This window comes from Salmo salar, chromosome ssa06 (assembly GCF_905237065.1).
Source record: "Salmo salar chromosome ssa06, Ssal_v3.1, whole genome shotgun sequence".
Lineage (NCBI taxonomy): Eukaryota > Metazoa > Chordata > Actinopteri > Salmoniformes > Salmonidae > Salmo > Salmo salar.
The window spans coordinates 6,088,048-6,105,000 of NC_059447.1; the positions used below are offsets into that span (position 1 = coordinate 6,088,048).

General features: G+C 43.7%; 1 protein-coding gene and 1 pseudogene across 4 annotated transcripts in view; one reads left to right on the plus strand and one right to left on the minus strand.

The window, feature by feature from the left end:
- LOC106591170 (transmembrane channel-like protein 5) overlaps positions 1–16,953 on the plus strand; it is a 48,070-nt gene that overhangs the window by 12,201 nt on the left and 18,916 nt on the right. For all 4 annotated transcript variants that reach the window (XM_045719649.1, XM_045719650.1, XM_045719651.1 and 1 more), the window contains 3 exons: positions 69–329; positions 785–933; positions 4,826–5,000. In XM_045719649.1, the coding sequence (XP_045575605.1) occupies positions 69–329; positions 785–933; positions 4,826–5,000 (585 nt within the window). The remainder of the gene's footprint in view (positions 1–68; positions 330–784; positions 934–4,825; positions 5,001–16,953) is intronic.
- LOC106591171 (apoptosis regulator BAX-like) lies at positions 14,755–16,349 on the minus strand (annotated as a pseudogene).

A 16,953-nucleotide genomic window follows, 5' to 3' on the forward strand; every position in this document is an offset into this window, starting at 1 on the left:
GAGAGGACACTTTTCAGAACCCATATCCTGTAGTAGTCACTAGATAGACATGCCTCTCTCTCTCTCAGTCTGTTCGTAGGTGCAGCAGTGTGGTGTTTCTCAGACAGTCTCTCTCTCTGTGGCACGGTTCTCTGAGGGAGATCAGTGGAAGGTTTGGTTCTGCTGTCCTCTGCTACTTCCTGTTTCTAAGATGGCTGCTCCTCTTCAACCTCCTCTCCTCCCTCCTCAACCTCTCCTTCATCACGTTGCCATGGGCGCTGCTTGGCACCGACACTCAGGGCGCCGGGGCAACTGCCGGGTTCAGGGGACTGGAGCTCCTCACTGGAGTGGTGAGTGGACACACTGACACGGACAGGACACATGCATACATATAGGATACACAGACACACAAATACACTGTTTTAAAGATGCAGTAACTAAGTCTAACGTGTCATCTGTCTGCCTGTCTGTCTCTCTGCCTCTCTCCCTGTTTCTCTCTCTCTCTCCCTGTTTCTCTCTCTTCCTCTCTCCCTGTCTCTCTGTCTGTTTGTCTGCCTCTCCATACCTCTCTCCCTGTCTCTCTCTCCCTGTTTCTCTCACCCTGTCTGTCTGTCTGTCTGTCTGTCTGTCTGTCTGTCTGTCTGTCTGTCTGTCTGTCTGTCTGTCTGTCTGTCTGTCTGTCTGTCTGTCTGTCTGTCTGTCTGTCTGTCTGTCTGTCTGTCTGTCTGTCTGTCTGTCTGTCTGTCTGTCTGTGTGTGTGTGTGTGTGTGTGTGTGTGTGTGTGTGTGTGTGTGTGTGTGTGTAGGGTTGGTTCAATGTGTCCATGCTGTACTATGGTGTCTACAGCAGTAACAGTGTGCTGAGTGGAGACCAGTCTAGTTATAACATCCAGCTAGCTTACCTCTTTACCATCACCTCCTACATGCTGCTCTGTGGAGCCTCAGTCATATACAGGTAATACTCTGTCTGTCTGTCTCGTTTACCTCCTACATGCTGCTCTGTGGAGACAGTGGAGGAACAGTCAGCATGCCAGATATTATGGAGGAACAGTCAGCATGCCAGATATTATGGAGGAACAGTCAGCATGCCAGATATTATGGAGGAACAGTCAGCATGCCAGATATTATGGAGGAACAGTGAGCATGCCAGATATTATGGAGGAACAGTGAGCATGCCAGATATTATGGAGGAACAGTGAGCATGCCAGATATTATGGAGGAACAGTCAGCATGCCAGATATTATGGAGGAACAGTGAGCATGCCAGATATTGTGGAGGAACAGTCAGCATGCCAGATATTATGGCGGTACAGTCAGCATGCCAGATATTATGGAGGAACAGTCAGCATGCCAGATATTATGGAGGAACAGTCAGCATGCCAGATATTATGGAGGAACAGTCAGCATGCCAGATATTATGGAGGAACAGTCAGCATGCCAGATATTATGGAGGAACATGCTCACTGGAGGAACAGTGAGCACTGGAGGAACAGTCAGCATGCCAGATATTATGGAGGAACAGTGAGCATGCCAGATATTATGGAGGAACAGTCAGCATGCCAGATATTATGGCGGTACAGTCAGCATGCCAGATATTATGGAGGAACAGTCAGCATGCCAGATATTATGGAGGAACAGTCAGCATGCCAGATATTATGGAGGAACAGTGAGCATGCCAGATATTATGGAGGAACAGTCAGCATGCCAGATATTATGGAGGAACAGTCAGCATGCCAGATATTATGGAGGAACAGTCAGCATGCCAGATATTATGGAGGAACAGTCAGCATGCCAGATATTATGGAGGAACAGTCACCATGCCAGATATTATGGATGAACAGTCAGCATGCCAGATATTATGGAGGAACAGTCAGCATGCCAGATATTATGGAGGAACAGTCAGCATGACAGATATTATGGAGGAACAGTCAGCATGCCAGATATTATGGAGGAACAGTCAGCATGCCAGATATTATGGAGGAACAGTCAGCATGCCAGATATTATGGAGGAACAGTCAGCACGCCAGATATTATGGAGGAACAGTCAGCACGCCAGATATTATGGAGGAACAGTCAGCACACCAGATATTATGGAGGAACAGTCAGCATGCCAGATATTATGGAGGAACAGTCAGCATGCCAGATATTATGGAGGAACAGTGAGCATGCCAGATATTATGGAGGAACAGTGAGCATGCCAGATATTATGGAGGTACAGTGAGCATGCCAGATATTATGGAGGTACAGTGAGCATGCCAGATATTATGGAGGTACAGTCAGCATGCCAGATATTATGGAGGAACAGTCAGCATGCCAGATATTATGGAGGAACAGTCAGCATGCCAGATATTATGGAGGTACAGTCAGCATGCCAGATATTATGGAGGTACAGTCAGCATGCCAGATATTATGGAGGAACAGTCAGCATGCCAGATATTATGGAGGAACAGTCAGCATGCCAGATATTATGGAGGAACAGTCAGCATGCCAGATATTATGGAGGTACAGTGAGCATGCCAGATATTATGGAGGAACAGTCAGCATGCCAGATATTATGGAGGAACAGTGAGCATGCCAGATATTATGGAGGAACAGTGAGCATGCCAGATATTATGGAGGTACAGTGAGCATGCCAGATATTATGGAGGTACAGTGAGCATGCCAGATATTATGGAGGAACAGTCAGCATGCCAGATATTATGGAGGAACAGTCAGCATGCCAGATATTATGGAGGTACAGTCAGCATGCCAGATATTATGGAGGTACAGTCAGCATGCCAGATATTATGGAGGAACAGTCAGCATGCCAGATATTATGGAGGAACAGTCAGCATGCCAGATATTATGGAGGAACAGTCAGCATGCCAGATATTATGGAGGTACAGTGAGCATGCCAGATATTATGGAGGTACAGTCAGCATGCCAGATATTATGGAGGTACAGTCAGCATGCCAGATATTATGGAGGAACAGTCAGCATGCCAGATATTATGGAGGAACAGTCAGCATGCCAGATATTATGGAGGAACAGTCAGCATGCCAGATATTATGGAGGAACAGTCAGCATGCCAGATATTATGGAGGTACAGTGAGCATGCCAGATATTATGGAGGTACAGTCAGCATGCCAGATATTATGGAGGTACAGTCAGCATGCCAGATATTATGGAGGAACAGTCAGCATGCCAGATATTATGGAGGTACAGTGAGCATGCCAGATATTATGGAGGAACAGTCAGCATGCCAGATATTATGGAGGAACAGTCAGCATGCCAGATATTATGGAGGAACAGTCAGCATGCCAGATATTATGGAGGTACAGTGAGCATGCCAGATATTATGGAGGAACAGTCAGCATGCCAGATATTATGGAGGAACAGTGAGCATGCCAGATATTATGGAGGTACAGTGAGCATGCCAGATATTATGGAGGTACAGTCAGCATGCCAGATATTATGGAGGTACAGTCAGCATGCCAGATATTATGGAGGAACAGTCAGCATGCCAGATATTATGTAGGAACAGTCAGCATGCCAGATATTATGGAGGAACAGTCAGCATGCCAGATATTATGGAGGAACAGTCAGCATGCCAGATATTACGGCGGTACAGTCAGCATGCCAGATATTATGGAGGTACAGTCAGCATGCCAGGTATTATGGAGGAACAGTCAGCATGCCAGATATTATGGAGGAACAGTCAGCATGCCAGATATTATGGAGGTACAGTCAGCATGCCAGATATTATGGAGGAACAGTCAGCATGCCAGATATTATGGAGGAACAGTCAGCATGCCAGATATTATGGAGGTACAGTCACCATGCCAGATATTATGGAGGTACAGTGAGCATGCCAGATATTATGGAGGTACAGTCAGCATGCCAGATATTATGGAGGAACAGTCAGCATGCCAGATATTATGGAGGAACAGTCAGCATGCCAGATATTATGGAGGAACAGTCAGCATGCCAGATATTATGGAGGAACAGTCAGCATGCCAGATATTATGGAGGTACAGTGAGCATGCCAGATATTATGGAGGTACAGTGAGCATGCCAGATATTATGGAGGTACAGTCACCATGCCAGATATTATGGAGGAACAGTCAGCATGCCAGATATTATGGAGGTACAGTCAGCATGCCAGATATTATGGAGGAACAGTCAGCATGCCAGATATTATGGAGGAACAGTCAGCATGCCAGATATTATGGAGGAACAGTCAGCATGCCAGATATTATGGAGGAACAGTCAGCATGCCAGATATTATGGAGGAACAGTCAGCATGCCAGATATTATGGCGGTACAGTGAGCATGCCAGATATTATGGAGGAACAGTCAGCATGCCAGATATTATGGAGGTACAGTGAGCATGCCAGATATTATGGAGGTACAGTGAGCATGCCAGATATTATGGAGGTACAGTCACCATGCCAGATATTATGGAGGAACAGTCAGCATGCCAGATATTATGGAGGTACAGTCAGCATGCCAGATATTATGGAGGAACAGTCAGCATGCCAGATATTATGGAGGAACAGTCAGCATGCCAGATATTATGGAGGAACAGTCAGCATGCCAGATATTATGGAGGAACAGTCAGCATGCCAGATATTATGGAGGAACAGTCAGCATGCCAGATATTATGGCGGTACAGTGAGCATGCCAGATATTATGGAGGAACAGTCAGCATGCCAGATATTATGGAGGAACAGTCAGCTCAAGTGAGAGAGAGACACAGACAGGAACCTTGATAATTGTTTGGTAAACGGCTTGAGTAAACAGCCTTATTTATCCACTATCTTTGTGTTTGCATGGCTGTGTGTTTATGTATGACTGTGTGTTGAGCAGCTTGGCAGGGTGTCTCCAGACTGGTGTTGTGGCGTCAGGTGGAGCAGCTCAGAGACCTGGCTCTCTGTCTGGAAGAGGAGATGACTACTGGAGACTGTTGTGTAGCTGGGACTTCTCTCTGCTACACCACGCAGACATACACACACACAGAACCGACCTGCTAGAACAGCTAAAGGTACATGTACTGTACACACAGGTGATGCACCATGTTCAGTCTGAACTCATGCCTGAATGACAGTACACTCTACAGACAGTACACTCTACAGACAGACAGATGTGGCCTACACTCTTCCTGTATGGCTGGATGTCATAGATAGGTGGTCACACACACACACACACACACAGTCTAAGTTTCCCAGAAAAATCCAATACTTCCAGGGCCGTAACCAGGGTCTGAGTTCGAACAAAGTTTAAGCTCATCAACTGCATTTTAAAATGCTATTCGGAGAGCAGCATAAACCAGCAGATATGACCCCAGCCATTATCACACTGGCTGCTGTAGCTCCATTCAGCTCAGTCCATGTAAAAACGATGATTTAAACTAGAGGTCGACCGATTATGATTTTTCAACACCAATAGCGATTATTGGAGGACCCAAAAAAAGCCGATGCCGATTAAAAAAAATAACAAAATTATAATAAAGAAGAAAAAAAATGTTTTTGCAATAATGACAATTACAACAATACTGAATGAACACTTTTCTTTTACCTTAATACATCAATAAAATCAATTTAGCCTCAAATAAATAATGAAACATGTTCAATTTGGTTTAAATAATGCAAAAACACAGTGTTGGAGAAGACAGTAAAAGTGTAATATGTGCCATGTAAGAAAGCTAGACTTGAACCCAGAATCTCTAGTGGCACAGCTAGCACTGCGATGCAGTGTCTTAGACCACTGTCACACTCGGGAGGCCTCGTATTCTACTATTGTAACTCTCACCAGGACGTCGAGACCCCAGCCGTAACATTGGTTGATTAGACCACTAGTCTACGTTATCTATGGTCTAAACAGTCGTAACATTGGTTGATTAGACCACTAGTCTAATCAACGTTATCTATGAAAACGACTAAGGAAACATAGATAGACTCCTATCTGTATAGATCTCGGCCTGGAGGTTATTGTTCAGGACAGGCTTCTTCAGAGGAAGACCAGCAACAGTAGTCTTTGATTTGAAAAACAACAAAGTGATCACCCCGCCACTTGTTTTGATTAAACAGCAACAGTAGGACTTAAATTGCGCCTGTAGGCGACTTCTCAGCGATGGCAGACGGTGGAGAGAGGTAGGAAACAGGCAGAGGAGAGGAGGCTTGCGGTGCAGCCGGAGGTAAAGGTGGTGTCGTATTATGACAGAATAATGGATCAAGCAGCTGTAATTCTGAGAGGCTACGTTATAGAGAGATTCAGAGCAGAAGGGATACAGATGTCTCCTGAAGAGCTGGGTGGAACACCTAATGAACTCCAGGGTCATGAGTTAAAAGAGATGGTGGACGGGCTACTGGAGACTACTGAGGAAATTAACACAAATGCTGAGCTTCAACACTTAATAAGTGAAGTCCCGGTCCATTGTATCCAGGATGTTTTCGTTGGAACAACCAAGGAGATTTTCACAGATGGAATCAACTTCGGCAGAGTAGCAGCCCTTTATCATCTGGCCTACAAGTTTATTCACAGAGCACATTCACAGAACCAACCCCAAGTCATGGTTAACATTATCAACTGGACTCCACAGTTCATCAGAGAATACATTTGCAAAAATATCTAAAAACCTGTTTTCACTTTGTCATTATGGGGTAATGTGTGTAGCTTGATGAGGCAGAAAAAAGCAGTTTAAGTAATTTTAGAATAAGGCTGTAATGTATCAAAGTGTGGAAAAAGTCAAGGTTTCTGAATACTTTCCGAATGCACTGTATGAGTGAGGGTATAAGGGAGCAATAATTTGTTGTGTACTGACGTTGTTTGTCATAGGATAAAATCCCTATGGGGGAAATACATGGGGTGGAGGGATGAAAGATAGTGACAACACACAGAAGGCTGCACCTTTATCACACATGTTCCAACTCTAGGGACATAGAGCTTCAAAAGAATCACTATGAGACATCGTCTGCCCAAGTGAGCCAAACGGACCAAATTTGGGAGTCTGGCTCATGAGTTAACTTTGGTGACCTCCTAAAATATTGTTTAATGTTATAGTGTTGTTCAATATTATAGGGTAATATTATAATAATATATTTTTTTAAATTACAGTAAACTCCGCTTATTGTGACTAAAAACATAGTTTTGTATTTAATGATGATGATCCCTAATGTTGCTTAAAGGGGCAATCTGCGATTTGCTACATTTTTATTTTTTTACATTTCAGCCGTGTGTATATCAGACAAATATACCGGGGATATGACGCAAAAATACTTGTTTCCTGTTATTTTTGTGTGGGTAACATAACCAGTTTATAATAGCAATAAGGCGCCTCAGGGGTTTGTGGTATAGGGCCAATATACCACACCACCGCGGGCATCATTGCTTAATTAATGCCTCATGAGCTTAGTTCAACTGTCTAACCTCATCAAAACCCACATTATAATCTTGTTTTACTCCATTGCTTGTGAACAATGTAATTGTAAACAAACACTGTACAGTCGTGGCCAAAAGTTTTGAGAATGACACAAATATTAACTTATTTACATGTATTTTAGATTGTCTGAAGCGTGCATTTCCCAATCATAATTTAGGTCACCCAGGATAATAACTTCTGATTTATTAAAAGAAGACAACAAACTAGTTAACACCTCGAGTGCACAAAGATTAGCCGAGGGAGGATGGTAAACACTTATGACAGTTATGGATACATTTTTCCCCAAGCAAAGGCTTAAAGATATTAGCTAAAAAAAAACATTGGCAAGAAAAATGTATTTCAGTAAAGAAACAGAAAAAATATTTTGATGTAAACCAGTTTAGGAAGTAAGCTCCTAATGTTCAGATGCATCAACACAAGTCCTTTTAAGATTTTTAAAGTCACATGGAGTCTCCAACTGAAACAAGCTACGTTCAATAGGTGGTTGCAGGCCCTGTCTGATGGCTACGTTCAATAGGTGGTTGCAGGCCCTGTCTGATGGCTACGTTCAATAGGTGGTTGCAGGCCCTGTCTGATGGCTACGTTCAATAGGTGGTTGCAGGCCCTGTCTGATGGCTACGTTCAATAGGTGGTTGCAGGCCCTGTCTGATGGCGACGTTCAATAGGTGGTTGCAGGCCCTGTCTGATGGCTACGTTCAATAGGTGGTTGCAGGCCCTGTCTGATGGCTACGTTCAATAGGTGGTTGCAGGCCCTGTCTGATGGCTACGTTCAATAGGTGGTTGCAGGCCCTGTCTGATGGCTACGTTCAATAGGTGGTTGCAGGCCCTGTCTGATGGTTGATATCGATATAGTTGGTATGGCTATAAGATTGCACAGAACTCAGTAGATCACAGTGGAAGTAAGTGGAGTTCCTTCCACTTGCTGATGAGAGGACGGCTCACAATAATGGCTGTAACGGAGCAAATGGAATGGCATCAAACACAATGGGAAGCATGTGTTTACCGTATTTGATAGCATTCCAACGATTCCGCTCCAGCCATTACTACGAACCCATCCTCCCCAATTAAGGTGCCACCAACCTCCTGTGATAGAACTTCCCCATTTGGCCTATCCCTGTTGGTAATAGAGGAAGGAGTAGACATTGTAATTACTTTTCAAAGGTTGGCACCACAGGCCCTGAGGCCGCAGCCAATGTCGATATGAGGAACTCTCAGAGTAACCAATGATAGAATGTTATAAACTGACTTACATTGGCTTGGTTGCTATCGTGCATCAGTCCAAGCCCTTGGAAGGGGACGCTGAGTAATAACTTAGACTCGCTCATTAGTAACACGTTGAACTTGGATTATGTCCAGGGTTGGGGTCAATTCAGAAAGTAAACCAAATGTCAGTGTAATTCCTGAATTGACTGGAATTGAAATAAAACAATTCTGCTTCTCATTAAAGTGCCTTCTATACTGTAAGGAATAGCCTTTATCATGTGATTGACTCTTATAGTTGTGTTGGAATTGGAATGAAATTGATGCCACTTCCCTGCTTGCACATCGCTTAACTTGATCTGTATGTATCTGACCCAATTAAATGCTGTTAGTGGCAAATGCACAAATGTGTTTTCCCTAATAAAAAATAAAAAAAAGCTCTAGTCTCTTTGGGCTGTGTATATCTTCTATACATACTGCATTAAAGAGAGAGTCTGAGATTTTGGCAATTAAGCCCTTAGTCAGATGATGTCGCGGATACCATTTTTATGTCTCTGCATGAAGAGAACGTCAGACTCAGGATGAAAACAATTAGAATCCGGGGCAGGGGGATTTTTAAATATTGTTCCAACAGAGGGAATAATGATCATCACAAATATTGATTTGGATCAATAACTGTCATAGGAAGGGAATGATAACAAAGTACCGACGACCTGTCTTTGATCAGTAACTAATAATATTACTCAAATTGAAACAGTACTCTGTTATATTACTCATTACTGCAAAAAGTAATATTATTACTGTAATGCGATACCCCCAACACTGACCCACGCACGCACACACAGAAACAATCTGCTAGTATTGTTAAAGGTACACACACACAGAAACAATCTGCTAGTATTGTTAAAGGTACACACACAGAAACAATCTGCTAGTATTGTTAAAGGTACACACACACAGAAACAATCTGCTAGTATTGTTAAAGGTACACACACAGAAACAATCTGCTAGTATTGTTAAAGGTACACACACACAGAAACAATCTGCTAGTATTGTTAAAGGTAGTATTGGTAGTATTGCTAGCACTCACTTCCATCATCATGAAGTGCTTTGAGAGACTAGTCACGGATCATATCACCTCCACCCTACCTGACACCCTAGACCCACTCCAATTTGCTTACCGCCCCAATAGGTCCACAGACGATGCAATCGCCATCACACTGCACACTGCCCTAACCCATCTGGACAAGAGGAGTACCTATGTAAGAATGCTGTTCATCGATTACAGCTCAGCATTTAACACCATAGTACCCTCCAAACTCGTCATTAAGCTCGAGACCCTGGGTAACCCCTGCGCAACTGGGTCCTGGACTTCCTGATGGGCCGCCCCCAGGTGGTGAGGGTAGGTAATAACATCTCCACCCCGCTGATCCTCAACACTGGGTCCCCACAAGGGTGCGTTCTCAGCCCTCTCCTGTACTCCCTGTTCACCCATGACTGCGTGGCCATGCACACCTCCAACTCAATCACCAAGTTTGCAGACGACACTACAGTGGTAGGCTTGATTACCAACAACGACGAGACGGCCTACAGGGAGGAGGTGAGGGCCCTCGGAGTGTGGTGTCAGGAAAATAACCTCACACTCAATGTCAACAAAACAAAGGAGATGATCGTGGACTTCAGGAAACAGCAGAGGGAGCAGCCCCCTATTCACATCGACGGGACAGTAGTGGAGAAGGTGTAAAGTTTTAAGTTCCTCGGCGTACACATTACGGACAAACTGAAAATGGTCCACCCACACAGACAGCATGGTGAAGAAGGCACAGTGGATAATACATCATTCACAATGGATAATACATCATTCACAATGGATAATACATCATTCACAAGGGATAATACATCATTCACAAGAGATAATATACTGCTTAAAAAAATAAAGGGAACACTTAAACAACACATCCTAGATCTGAATGAAATAAATAATCTTATTAAATACTTTTTTCTTTACATAGTTGAATGTGCTGACAACAAAACCACACAAAAATAATCAATGGAAATCCAATTTATTAACCCATGGAAGTCTGGATTTGGAGTCACACTCAAAATTAAAGTGGAAAACCACACTACAGGCTGATCCAACTTTGATGTAATGTCCTTAAAACAAGTCAAAATGAGGCTCAGTAGTGTGTGTGGCCTCCACGTGCCTGTATGACCTCCCTACAACGCCTGGGCATGCTCCTGATGAGATGGCGGATGGTCTCCTGAGGGATCTCCTCCCAGACCTGGACTAAAGCATCCGCCAGCTCCTGGACAGTCTGTGGTGCAACGTGGCGTTGGTGGATGGAGCGAGACATGATGTCCTAGATGTGCTCAATTGGATTCAGGTCTGGGGAACGGGCGGGCCAGTCCATAGCATCAATGCCTTCCTCTTGTAGGAACTGCTGACACACTCCAGCCACACGAGGTCGAGCATTGTCTTGCATTAGGAGGAACCCAGGGCCAACCGCACCAGCATATGGTCTCACAAGGGGTCTGAGGATCTCATCTCGGTACCTAATGGCAGTCAGGCTACCTCTGGCGAGCACATGGTGGGCTGTGCGGCCCCCCAAAGAAATGCCACCCCACACCATGACTGACCCACCGCCAAACCGGTCATGCTGGAGGATGTTGCAGGCAGCAGAAAGTTCTCCACGGCGTCTCCAGACTCTGTCACGTCTGTCACATGTGCTCAGTGTGAACCTGCTTTCATCTGTGAAGAGCACAGGGCGCCAGTGGTGAATTTGCCAATCTTGGTGTTCTCTGGCAAATGCCAAACATCCTGCACGGTGTTGGGCTGTAAGCACAACCCCCACCTGTGGACGTCGGGCCCTCATACCACCCTCATGGAGTCTGTTTCTGACCGTTTGAGCAGACACATGCACATTTGTGGCCTGCTGGAGGTTATTTTGCAGGACTCTGGCAGTGCTCCTCCTTGCACAAAGGCGGTAGCGGTCCTGCTGCTGGGTTGTTGCCCTCCTACGGCCTCCTCCACGTCTCCTGATGTACTGGCCTGTCTCCTGGTAGCGCCTCCATGCTCTGGACACTACGCTGACAGACACAGCAAACCTTCATGCCACAGCTCGCATTAATGTGCCATCCTGGATGAGCTGCACTACCTGAGCCACTTGTGTGGGTTGTAGACTCTGTCTCATGCTACCACTAGAGTGAAAGCACCGCCAGCATTCAAAAGTGACCAAAACATCAGCCAGGAAGCATAGGAACTGAGAAGTGGTCTGTGGTCCCCACCTGCAGAACCACTCCTTTATTGGGGGTGTCTTGCTAATTGCCTATAATTTCTACCTGTTGTCTATTCCATTTGCACAACAGCATGTGAAATGTATTGTCAATCAGTGTTGCTTCCTAAGTGGACAGTTTGATTTCACAGAAGTGTGATTGACTTGGAGTTACATTGTGTTGATTAAGTGTTCCCTTTATTTTTTTGAGCAGTGTATATCATTCACAAGGGATAATACATCATTCACAAGAGATAATACATCTTTCACAAGTGATAATACATCATTCACAAGAGATAATACATCATTCACAAGTGATAATACATCATTCACAAGAGATAATACATCATTCACAAGTGATAATATATCATACACAGGTGATAGGCTAATATTGTCACCATCAGACTATTCTTGATTTAATCTTGTTTTTACATATACTGAATAATATATGTGTGAAATTTGTTTTGATTTAGAATGGACCATTATCATGCACCTGTCTCGAAAGCCACCTATGAGTAACTCGCCAAACAATTCTGAAAGTACATGCAATTGTTACGTGTTCCACCGCTGTCAAACAAATCTCACAAGTATCAAACACCGCAAGCTCCCATCTACTATCTAATCAACACCACTTTTACATTATCCCACCCCTGGTTAGCCACTATTGTCTTAAAAAGACAAACCTAACACAATATCTGCAAATTAATTTCCAGCAGTATTTCCCCAGTCTGTGTGGTGCGTGCATTTGTCTATCACTCCGTGTGTTGTCAGTTGATGTGACAACCATTGTGTGGGTTGACAGAAGTACTTTCCCCAAAAACGTTTTGATTGAATATTAAAACATACAATCTACCTGCAGTGAAGCCACTCAACATTTTATATTACATTTAGTCATCTAACAGACTCCCATCCAGAGAGACCCACAGGAGCAACCAGGGTCACCAACCATCCAAGATCTAAACAGCAAGGACAACAGTAATCTAAACAGGAAGGACAACAGTAATCTAAACAGGAAGGACAACAGTAATCTAAACAGGAAGGACAACAGTAATCTAAACAGGAAGGACAACAGATCTAAACAGCAAGGACAACTGTATATATTTCAGTGCATGTGTGGCACTATTTACGTGTGTGTGTGTGTGTGTGCACATATGTGCGTTTGAATATGAGTGTGTGTATATGCATGTGTACAAGCACCTGCGTGGCTTAAGCCTCAGGCAAAGAGGCATTGGATGTAACAGCGTTGCCCCTCACTGTCATTCCAACATACTGTTTTGTTGTTTATTTTAGACTTTTATCTTTGACCGTCATTCTATCCGCCGTCCAGCAACTCCACACGCACTTGTCTCCAATTCCACATCCCAATCCTCAGTTTCCCTGAGCCCATCCCACCTATCTCTGCTGGCCACCCTCTTCAGATTTCTACGCCCCATATGTCTTTCAACTATGCTGTGATGTTTAACATAGATTCAAATTGTATCTAATCTAGTAGAATCCAGAGATTGAGAAATTGAAGATGAATACTTTTACTAAGAGTATTAGAATATTAGTAATTGACTAACCAGGTGTCTCTAAGATCTCCCAACAATGCTATTTCTAGGGTCAATTTTAGACAAATGCCTTTTCAGCCATTCCTGAACCTGAGACCAGAAAAAGGCTCCTGAGGGCAATACCAGAACAAAAGGTCTATTGATTCTCTATCTAGCTGCAATGATTGTATAGCCCAAATATTAAACATTTTGTTGGTGGCAAGAATTGTGTACAATAATTTTAGCTGAAAAGCACAAAGTCTTAAATCTTGTTTTACATATCAACTTATATGTGCCTTATATGTGCCATGGAATTGGTACATCAAAAATTTCTTCCCAGCTATTTTGAAATCTGTATGGCACAGCTGTCAACATCCTGGTCTCAATTAAATGTTAACTGCAAAGTAGTTTTACCTGGCAGAAGTATGTCATGAGGAAGTACATCATTTGTATCTAATATTTGTTATTTGCAAACTTTGCCATGAAATAAGCAGCAGCAGTACAGAACCATCACTAGACCAGCACATTAAAGGCTCATTCCTCACTCACTAGATGCACATTTAAAGGGCCAGATGCACAATTCTTTTTTGTATTTAACATCAAGCATGGACATGGATTCAGAACATCCAATTTCATTATTTCTCTATGAACAATTGTAGTTATAAGAGGGAAAAACTATACAAATCTAAAAACAAGACAAATAAAACTGAGAAAACATAATTGGGTAAAATATAAACATAATTTGAGAAGGAAAAAAAAAACATTTTGTAGAGCCCCCCTTATTTTACCAGGTGTATTGACAGAAAACATAGTACACTACATTCTCTTGTACACTAAGGACCAAGGGAAGAGTTGACAACATAGTACACTACATTCTCTTGTACACTAAGGACCAGGGGAAGAGTTGACAACATAGTACACTACATTCTCTTGTACACTAAGGACCAAGGGAAGAGTTGACAACATAGTACACTACATTCTCTTGTACACTAAGGACCAGGGGAAGAGTTGACAACATAGTACACTACATTCTCTTGTACACTAAGGACCAAGGGAAGAGTTGCAGGGAGAGGAGAAGAGAAGAATGTTCCTATTTGAAAGCTAGAAAACAATGAGATGTTTCATATATATATTTAACGTATCTCTCATGCTAGAAATGGACCCCATATCTACATACTGTACTACCAGGGTTAACTTGCTGTTCTCCACAGGAGGAGAGGATATGTTCTATATCTATCGTCTATCTGGGTTTTGCCACATGCTTAGCTTTTTTTCAAATTTAAATCAGGGCACTTGGAATTCCCCAATGGCACTTCTCCCTGTAAAGAGCTCAGCGTTGCTTCCTCCAGTATGCTGTCTACAACACTTCTCCCTGTAAAGAGCTCAGCGTTGCTTCCTCCAGTATGCTATGTCTACAACACTTCTCCCTGTAAAGAGCTCAGCGTTGCTTCCTCCAGTATGCTATGTCTACAACACTTCTCCCTGTAAAGAGCTCAGCGTCGCTTCCTCCAGTATGCTATGTCCACAACACTTCTCCCTGTAAAGAGCTCAGCGTTGCTTCCTCCAGTATGCTATGTCTACAACACTTCTCCCTGTAAAGAGCTCAGCGTTGCTTCCTCCAGTATGCTATGTCCACAACACTTCTCCCTGTAAAGAGTTCAGCGTTGCTTCCTCCAGTATGCTATGTCCACAACACTTCTCCCTGTAAAGAGTTCAGATATGTTTCCTCCAGTATGCTATGTCCACAACACTTCTCCCTGTAAAGAGTTCAGATATGTTTCCTCCAGTATGCTATGTCCACAACACTTCTCCCTGTAAAGAGTTCAGATATGTTTCCTCCAGTATGCTATGTCCACAACACTTCTCCCTGTAAAGAGTTCAGATATGCTTCCTCCAGTATGCTATGTCCACAACACTTCTCCCTGTAAAGAGTTCAGATATGTTTCCTCCAGTATGCTATGTCCGCAACACTTCTCCCTGTAAAGAGTTCAGATATGTTTCCTCCAGTATGCTATGGCTGCAGCACTTCTCCCTGTAAAGAGCTCAGCGATGTTTCCTCCAGTATGCTATGGCTGCAGCACAAGCCAGTGTAGCCAGGAGCGTCACGCTGCACCACCATGCCACCTTTCGGGACGCTTTCCATACTTCCTGACTGATCCAAGAGTAAAGGTTTTCTCTGATGAACTGTAGAGTCAAGTTGATAATGTTAACCATGACTTGGGGTTGGTTCTGTGAATGTGCTCTGTGAATAAACTTGTAGGCCAGATGATAAAGGGCTGCTACTCTGCCGAAGTTGAATCCATCTTTGAAAATCTCCTTGGTTGTTCCAACGAAAACATCCTGGATACAATGGACCGGGACTACACTTATTAAGTGTTGAAGCTCAGCATTTGTGTTCAGTTCCTCAGTAGTCTCCAGTAGCCCGTCCACCATCTCTTTTAACTCATGACCCTGGAGTTCATTAGGTGTTCCACCCAGCTCTTCAGGAGACATCTGTATCCCTTCTGCTCTGAATCTCTCTATAACGTAGCCTCTCAGAATTACAGCTGCTTGATCCATTATTCTGTCATAATACGACACCACCTTTACCTCCGGCTGCACCGCAAGCCTCCTCTCCTCTGCCTGTTTCCTACCTCTCTCCACCGTCTGCCATCGCTGAGAAGTCGCCTACAGGCGCAATTTAAGTCCTTAAGTTCTTGAACTGTTTAACAAAACAAGTAGCGGGGTCTGTTGCTGGTCTTCCTCTGGAGAAGCCTGTCCTGGACAACAACCTCTAGGCAGAGATCTATACAGATAGGAATATAGACGTTTCAATAGATGCGTAGATAACGTAGACTAGTGGTCTAATCAACCAATGTTATGGCTGTCTGGACCATTCCCTCCAGTAGAATAGGCTGTCCACCACCGACTGAAACGAAACAGAAAGGGAAATGATTGTATATTTCTGGGAAACTAAAACTGTGTGTGTGTGTGTGTGTGTGTGTGTGTGTGTGTGTGTGTGTGTGTGTGTGTGTGTGTGTGTGTGTGTGTGTGTGTGTGTGTGTGTGTGTGTGTGTGTGTGTGTGTGTGTGTGTGTGTGTGTGTTTGTTGCTAACTATGACATGCAGACATGCAGTCCAACAGGTAGAGCAAAAGCCACATCAGCCTGTATGTAGAGTGTAGTGTCATTCAGGCATGAACAAGTTCTAACTAAAGTAATGAATATTTTTTTAGAGGGACAGTAATAGGCTGTGTCCCAAATGCTACCCTATTCCTTATTTAGTGCACTACTTTTGACCAGGGTCTGGCACCCTATTCCCTATGTAGTGCACTACTTTTGACCAGGACCTGTCACCCTATTCCCTATATAGTGCACTACTTTTGACCAGAACCTGGCACCCTATTCCCTATATAGTGCACTACTTTTGACCAGAACCTGGCACCCTATTCCTTATTTAGTGCACTACTTTTGACCAGGACCAGGACCTGGCACCCTATACCTTATTTAGTGCACTACTTTTGACCAGGACCTGGCATCCTATTCCTTATTTAGTGCACTGCTTTTGACCAGTACCT